The sequence below is a fragment of the Danio rerio genome, chromosome 9 (assembly GCF_052040795.2).
Source record: "Danio rerio strain M-AB ecotype USA chromosome 9, GRCz13ab, whole genome shotgun sequence".
Taxonomy (NCBI): Eukaryota; Metazoa; Chordata; class Actinopteri; order Cypriniformes; family Danionidae; genus Danio; species Danio rerio.
In genome coordinates this window covers 58,207,501-58,216,984 of record NC_141029.1, presented here as the reverse complement: position 1 = coordinate 58,216,984, position 9,484 = coordinate 58,207,501, and the positions used below count along the sequence as shown (strand labels likewise).

Sequence of the window (9,484 nt, the reverse complement as noted above, 5' to 3'; positions counted from 1 at the left end):
AAGATATTTGCGTATTGCTCTACATCTTGTGTGTATTAGGCAGTGTGTAAGCCAGGCGCACAAGAGTGCGCTCTGCGCTTGACAATAGACCGGGTTGGTTTTGGTCTATTGAAAAATCTATTATAGTTTCTCAAAATAGCAACGCGCCAGCAGTGCGCCTCTGAATGCCTTCCTTTTTTAGGCCAGAACTCCTATCGGCGCACATATGAGCGCAAATGCATTTGCTGTTTAAACAGCGTGGTGCAAAACATCAAAACTACTCTTGCGCCAAGCTAAAACTAGCAAACAACAATTGCGTCGCGCTTTGCGCCACATTGCGCCGGGTGTATGATAGGACCCTTAGTCTTGTCAACATTTTGGAAATGGTCTCTTTTCATTGAGATATTGTTTATAATGTTACTTTTCAAAGAGGGTGTCCACAGTTATGCTGAGACCATATATATATATATATATATATATATATATATATATATATATATATATATATATATATATATATATATATATATATATAAAATTTTTTTTTTTCATTCCAAAATGTCCACCGCTTGACACCAGCGGCATCTAGTGGCTCTTTTCCAAACAACAACAGAGTGTCGCCTCTTGGTGATTCTTTGATCTTTGCTTTACGTCTTACAATTTTTACTGAACATATCGCATTTTTTTTTACTTTGTCGCACAAATCTGACCTAACAGTTCACAATTTTGTCTTTATGTCTCAATTTTGACTGTATAGTTTGCAATTTTAGCAAAATCTCACAATTTTAACATTGTCTAATTTAACAGTTTGAATTTTTGACTTTACCTCTCACAAATTCTAACTTAACAGTTTTCAATTTTGTTTTTATGTCTCAAAATTTTGACTTTACAGTTCAAAATTTCAACTAAATCTCTCAATTTTACCCTTGCGTCTCTCAATTTTACCCTTGCGTCTCTCAATTTTACCCTTGCGTCTCTCAATTTTACCCTTGCGTCTCTCAATTTTAACCTTACGTCTCTCAATTTTAACCTTGCGTCCCACAATTTTGACTTTACATCTCGCAATTTTATCTGCATCTCACAATTTTGACTACACGTCTCAAAAAAATTATGTCTAACAATTTTGACAAAGGTTCAGAATACAGTTGAAGTCAGAATTATTCACCCCCGTTGACTTTTATTTTCTTATTTAAATATTTCCCAAATGATGTTGAACAATTCAGGAAATTTCCACAGTAAATATTTTTTTTCCTCTGGAGAAAGTCTTATTTGTTTTATTTTGGCTAGAATAGAAGCAGTTTTTATTTTTTAAACACCATTTTAAGGTCAATATTATTAGCCCCCTTAAGCTATATTTTGTTTTCGACTGTCTGCACAGCAAACCACTGTTATACAATAACTTGCCTAATTACCCTTACCTGCCTAGTTAACCTAAATAACCTAGTGAAACCTTTAAATGTCACTTTAAGCTGTTATTAAAACTTTTATGATAAGAAATGTGTTAAATTTTAACTGTCTTATAATTTTAACTTTGTCTAACCATTATGACAACAGTTTACAGTTTCACAATTTTATCTACGTTTTGCAATTGACTTTGCAGCTTGCAATATTGACTTCCACCTCACAATCTGGACTTCATCTCTCGAAACAGCACAAAAGTATCCTGCTTTAATATACGTGACATCAAATAAAGGGTTAGCACAAAGTAATCCAATCCAAAAAGTAGCCTGATTGGATTATTCTAAATGTGTAATTTGTAATCAGAAACTAATAATAGTAATCCACCCAGCTCTCGTTTGTGTGCACATACTTATGTTGCCAATAAATATATATATATATATATATATATTACATTATCTATTTACCTTTCCAAGATGGCGGACAGAAATGGACAGATCTGAACACAATCACAGTGTGGACGGAGGTTTACGATGATCGTTCATCAGCGCCGAGCCCTTCAGAAACACTAATAAATTCAAACAAAAACACAACCTGACGATTCCCTCCATCATCACAGCTCTTCGGTGTGAGATTGTCAACACAAAAACAACACAACAACATCAACACTATGGGGCAATGGAGGCGTTCTGGATCGTCCACTGGTACTGAAGTGCTTTATAAAAGTGCAGATCTGCAAGAGAGCTCAACTACGACTCTACATATTTAACTTATTTCATTTTATTCCTTTTCCAGCAGATCATAGCAGACCCGTCCTGTTCTTCCTCATATGAAGCTGCAGAAAAATACAGGTAAAATCCACCGATACACCTTCCACAGGTGGAGAAACTGCAGCAAACAGCACCTTCAGCCGGAGTCTGCACACAACAACCAGTTTATTATTAATATAATTATTATTCATATGCATGATAATCAATGAACCCTTTCTCACAATTAAAAGGTAATTTTTTTAATAAATATTTACTATAGTAAGTTATTAAATTATTAGTATTATTATTATTAATGTACAGTATATGGTTATTTGTACATATTTGTTATAATAATTATGTACAAAATAACAAAACAATCTTGATTGCAAATAATATGAATAATATATCAACTTTATTATTAATAAACTGCTACTAATATTTACCACCACTAATTTATTATTGTTATTATCATTATTATTATTATGATTATTATTATTATTATTATTGTATTATTATTGTATTATTATTATTTTAATTAATTTATTTATTATAATGATGATGATGATGATGATGATTATTATTATTATTGTATTATTATTGTATTATTATTTTAATTAATTAATTTATTATTATGATGATGATGATGATTATTATTATTAATTTATTATTATTATTATTAATTTTTTAAATAATTATTTTATTATTATTTTAATTAATTAATTAATTATTATTTTATTATTATTACTTTATTATTATTATTATTATTATTATTATTATTATTATTATATCATTATTATTATTTATTATTATTATTATTATTATTATTATTATTATTATTATTATTAATACTATTATCGCCGTTATCATTTCTAGGATTCTTAATATTAATATAGTATTATGCTAATATTATTACGCATGATAATAATGAACCCTTTCTCACAATTATAACAACTTATATAATATATCATTATATTATTTTGAATGTGTATTATTATTTGTACACATTTATCATAATTATAAAATAACAAAACATTATTGTTTAAAAATAATATTAACAATATAACACTATTATTATTAATATATTAATGTTGTACTACCACTCATTCATTATTTTTTTGTATTATTGCAATCATCATTATTGTTAATGTGTATTATTTTTGTAATTATAAATAGAAATAATATTATGTAAATTATAATAATTATAATTAAATTTAACAGAACAAAGTATTAATTTATTATTGTTAATATTATACATATTAATATTCTAATATTAATGTTAATAAATCTGATAAAATAATAATAAGCCTAAATAATAATATTCTAGTCTAATAGTCTAATATTAATAATGGTGACGAAATGGCGCAGTAGGTAGTGCTGTCGCCTCACAGCAAGAAGGTCGCTGGTTTGAGCTTCGGCTGGGTCAGTTGGCATTTCTGTGTGGAGTTTGCATGTTCTCCCTGCGTTCGCATGGGTTTCCTCCGGGTGCTCCGGTTTCCCCCACAGTCTAAAGACACATGGTGCAGATGAATTGGGTAGGCTAAAATTGACCGCAGTGTATGTGTGTGAATGTGTATGGGTGTTTCCCAGTGATGGGTTGCGGCTGGAAGGGCATTCGCTGCGTAAAAAACACATGCTGGATAAGTTGTCGTTTCATTCCGCTGTGGCGACCCCAGATTGATTAAGGGACTAAGCCGAAAAGAAAATGAATGAATGCATATTAATAATAATAATAATAATAATAATAATAATAATAATAATAATAATAACAATAATAATAATAATAATAATAATAATAATAATAATAATAATATACAACAAGTATGAATAAAATAGTAATTCGAATTAACCTTATTATTAATTCCCACTTGCATAGAGTTTTGGATAAAAGCATCTGCTAAATAGCTACATATAAATGTTCTGTATTTGTATTATTATGCATAATAACAAGTTAGCCCTTTATTATAATTAAAACAACAACATCAACAACAACAACAACAACACTGATATTAATAACACAATAATAATAAATATATAAAATAATAATGCTATTGTTGTTATTTTACACGTTTAGCTGCTACATTTCTACAATAATGAGTTAAAGATGAATTGTTTTTAATACTTGAAATTAATTTAATACTCTGTTGGTGAAAATGACGTCTAAAGAGCGCCTGACGGCCTGCAGAAACCTGAAATCTTGAGTAAAGTATGAACCTGGAGCTGCGGCTCAGTATAAATGATTCAGTCTGGAGGAACAGAGGAGCAGCGTGTGGACAATAAAAGCAGATTTCAGTCTTCAACACACTGAAGAAGCTCTCGGTTTTAAAAATAAAGCGTGAGGTGGCCTACTTTTCACTCCAATCATTATTTCTTATTAAACACAGCAGAGAAACCCAGCACTGAAGGACACGTGGAGGACAGAGACCCAACCAACAAATCAAACTATCACGATTATTATTTATATATACGCATACACACATGATTCAGATCATAATTTCAATGCATTTTGATTTATCCCATTCGCATTAATAGAAGATGTGAAGAAAAAATATCAAAAATAACTAATACAATTTTATTTTTTTATTACTTCAATTTTATTGTATTGTTTATTTAATTATTTTATATATTTATTCAATAATTTATTTTTTGTTTTATTTATTATTTATTGTTTATGTGATTTAAAAAAGAGTATCAATCTATTTTTTTACTTTTACAGTAAAACATAAAACAAACAAATAAATAAATAATAAAAATATATTTACATATAAAAATAATTTAAGAAAAAATATCTCAAAATTTGTTCAAATTAATATTAAAATGTTCAAATTAAAAACGTAAAAAATTGTAATAAAATAAAAACATAAAATACACATAAAAGTATATTTTATACAAAAATATACAAATATATACAAATATTTCTCATTGTCATTCAGTTGAACTGTTTATGCTTTAAAATGACAAAAGAAAATGCACAAACACAAACAAATGTAAATTAAAGAACATTTTTTTTTATAAAAACTGCTAATAGGAAAAAACAAAAATGTAAAAAATAAAAAATAAACAAATTTAAACCATTAAAATGTTAAATAAAATTAAAAAATGTAATAGTTTCTATAAAGATATTTTGTTTAAATATTAAAAACACTAAAAAAGTACATAAACACACAACACACATATGCGCATGTATATGTGTGTGTGTGTATATACACACACATATATATATATATATATATATATATATATATATATATATATATATATATATATATATATATATATATATATATATATATATATATATATATATATATATATATATATATATATAGCTAAAAATTCATTCATTTTCTTGTCAGCTTGGTCCCTTTATTAATCCAGGGGTCACCACAGCGGAATGAACCGCCAACTTATCCAGCAAGTTTTTACGCAGCGGATGCTCTTCCAGCCGCAACCCATCTCTGGGAAACATTCACACACACACACTCACTCATACACAGGGGACAATTTAGCCTACCCAATTCACCGATAGCGCATGTGTTTGGACTGTGGGGGAAACCGGAGCACACGGAGGAAACCCACACCAACACAGGGAGAACATGCAAACTCCACACAGAAACACCAACTGACCCAGCCGAGACTCAAACCAGCAACCCAGTGACCTTCTTGCTGTGAGGCGACAGACCTACCTACTGCGCCACTGCGTTGCCATAATTAAAAACTAAAATGTTAAAGTACATCAATATTGTAAATATAAATATTATACAAACAATTAAAATGTTAACTGAAATATAGTGTATATATCAAATAACAATAATAATAATATTAATAACGGGTGGCACGGTGGCTCATTGGTTAGCACTGTGGCCTCACAGCAAGATGTTCTCCCCGTGTTGGCGTGGGTTTCCTCCAGGGGCCTGCTTCAGTAAGGAGGTTCGACCAACTCTGAGTTTAAACTTGAACTCTGAATTGACTTACCGAGAGATTAAAAACTCAGAGTTTGGGCTTTCAGAATAGCTGATCTGAGTTAGGTCAATCAAGTCTGAGTAGACTAATTCAGAGTTAATGCTTTAATGATTATTTCCCAGCACCCGTGCGTGCGTGCGTGTGTGTGTGTGTGTGTGTGTGTGTGTGTGTGTGTGTGTGTGTGTGTGTCTGTGTGTGTGTGTGTGTGTGTGTGTGTGTGTGTGTGTGTGTGTGTGTGTGTGTATGTGTGTGTGTGTCTGTGTGTGTGTGTGTGCGTGTGTGTGTCTGTGTGTGTGCGTGTGCGTGTGTGTGCGTGTATGTGTGTGTATGTGTGTGTGTGTCTGTGTGTGTGCGTGTGTGTGTGTGTGTAGTGTATTTATGATTAATACAGCAGCATTTCTCGGAGGGCAAAAATCTCCTCAAAGGTCATCTGTTAAAGGAAGTGCACTAAATGATTAATCACACAGAGAAATGCCTCCTCCAATCAGAGCTGTCAAACCGTAACGTCTGCTAGCGGCAAAACACATCTCCAACATGCAAAACACAAATACAAACACAGAGCTGTAATGATACACACACACACACACACACACACACACACACACACACACACACACACACACACACACACACACACACACACACACACACACACACACACACACACACACACACACACACACACGTTTGTTTTTGTGAAAAGTGGGGACATTACATAGGTTTCCATTCATTTTATGCAGCCCAAACCGTATATTATATTGCCCTCACCCCACCCCACTCCTAAACCCAACCATCACAGGAGACTGTGTGCAGCTTTACTCTGATTAAACTCATTCTGTAGGATTTATAAGCATTTTGAGAAATGAGGACGTCACCAATGTCCTCATATTTCACCTCCTTTTTGTAATACCTGTGTCATACCCATGTCATTATACAGATTTGTGTCCTGATATGTCACAAAAACACGTACACACACACACACACACACACACACACACACACACACACACACACACACACGGGCGTTCGGAAATAATCATTAAAGGCAGGAATTCGTGCTTTCAGGATGAGCTCATGGTGGAGAAACGCAGATAAAGCTTCCATTTCTCTGTTCAAACATGAAGAAGGCAGAGGTTTGAGTCCCCGAGGGGCTTCACGATTAATTAAACACAGAACACGACGTGCTTTTGTGTGCGGTGGCTGGAATCAACATCCTATTTATTAGCTCACATATACGTACACGTTATTGCTATTATTTATATAATGGAATGATTCCCAGCTTAGTCACTGAGTGAATCACATGAGAGCTGTCAAAAACATGTCAAAGCATATTAGACTTCACAATCAAACAGCAGGAATTGTATTCTTATTAACTAAAGGAGGGTTGGCCATCATAGAATGAAAATTAACGATTTTAATTTTACTAGACTTGCTATGACGGCTTTTACAGCAATTTTGACTCTTTCTTGAAATTTTTACTTTAAGTCTCACAATTTTAATATTACGTTTGGCAATTTTAACTTTACGTTCCGCAATTTTAACTTTCCTTTTCACAATTTAACTTTATGTTTTGCAATTTTAACTTTACGTTTGGCAATTTAAATTTTACGTTTCGCAATTTTAACTTTCCGTTTCACAATTTTAATATTACGTTTGGCAATTTTAATTTTCTTTTCCGCAATTTTAACTTAACTTTTTCTTAATTTTAACTTTACGTCTGGCAATTTTAGATTAGATTAGATTAGATTCAACTTTATTTTCATTACACATGTACAAGTACAATGCAACGAAATGCAGTTTAGGTCTAACCAGCAGTGCAATAGCAGCAAGTGCAGGATACAGGAATAAGTTATAAAGTGCAGTTAAACTTTACGTTTCACAATTTTAACTTTACGTTTGCAATTCTAACTTTCCGTTTCACAATTTTAACCTTGTGTTTTATGATTTTAACTTTACTTATGCAATTTTAACTTGACTTTTCACAAATGTAACTTTAAATTTGGCAATTTTAACTTTGCGGTTAAAAAATTTTACTTTAACATTTCACAGTTTTAACTTTACGTTCCGCAATTTTAACTTTCCATTTCACAGTTTTAGCTTTCTGTTTTACAATTTAAACTTTCGGTTTCGCAATTTAACCTTTATTTTTTCTCAATTTTTAATTTACGTTCCTCAATTTTAAATTTCTGTTTCGCAATTTTAAATTTCAGTTTCGCAATTTTAATTTTCTGTTTGCAATTTTAACATCACTTTTGCAGTTTTATCTTTACGTATTGCTATTTTAAACATTACTTTTCACAATTGTAACTTTACATTTGTCAATTTTAACTTTACGTTCCGCAATTTTAACTTTCCGTTTCACAATTTTTGCTTTACGTTTCACAATTTCAACTTTCGGTTTCACAATTTTAACGTTATGTTTCTCAATTTTAACTTTACGTTTCTTAATTTTTACTTTCTGTTTCACAATTTTAGCTTTACGTTTCTCAATTTTAACTTTCTATTTCGCAATTTGAACTTTCAGTTTCGGAATTTTAATTTTCTATTTCGCAATTTTAACTACGTTTTGCAATTTTAACTTTAGGTTTCTAAATTTTACCTTTAAGTCTCACAATTTTAGCTTTATGTTTTGCAATTTTAAATTTGTTTGACATTTTTAACTTTACGTTTTGTAATTTTAACCATGTTTTGCAATTCTGATTTACATCTCACTATTTAGGCTTTACATCTCACAACTGTGACTTTTTAAGTCTTGCAATTTTGACTTTCTTGCTAATTTTTACTGTTTTCGCAATTGAAACTTTACATCTCACAATTTTGACTTTTACAATTTTAACTTTACAACTATCAATGTCGTGGTAGCTGGAATCAATTCACTGTTGTTTATTAGCTCACATATATGTCCACATATTTTTTATATCATGAAACATTCTCAAATGAAGCAGTGAATCACATGAGAGCTGTCAAAAACATGTCAAATCATACTTCACTTCACAATCAAACAGCAGGAAATTAATTAAACTCTTCAAGGTAATTTAGCCTGAGGAGGCTTGTTAACACTAAACTATCTTTCATTTCTGACTTCACGTCTTACAATTTAATTTTAAATATCACAAAATTATAAATTTACATCTTTCTATGTAACTTTGCTACACAATTTTTGAGTTTGCAGTTTTGATTTTATATCTCAAAATTATGAAGTGATGCAATTTTGTCTCACCGCTTAGACTTTACATTTCGCTGTGTTGACTTTACATCTCACAATTTTGTCTCGTTTCACCGTTTAGACATTACATTTCACAATGTTAACTTTACACCTCACAATTTTGACTTTTTATATCGCAGTTTTGATGTTACGTCTCACCGTTTTGACTTTACGTTTCACAATGTTGACTTTG

The 9,484-nt window shown here is 30.9% G+C and overlaps 1 protein-coding gene across 1 annotated transcript in view; it reads right to left on the bottom strand.

The window, feature by feature from the left end:
* Window positions 1-532: 532 nt before the first annotated feature.
* The window catches only part of LOC101884336 (polyprenol dehydrogenase-like), a 68,167-nt gene continuing 59,215 nt past the window's right edge, over window positions 533-9,484 (bottom strand). The window contains exons 8-9 of the mRNA XM_087268626.1: window positions 994-2,294; window positions 533-911 (exon numbers count right to left, since the gene is read on the bottom strand). Coding sequence (XP_087124752.1) covers window positions 2,148-2,294 — 147 coding nt within the window. The 3' untranslated portion in view covers window positions 533-911; window positions 994-2,147. The remainder of the gene's footprint in view (window positions 912-993; window positions 2,295-9,484) is intronic.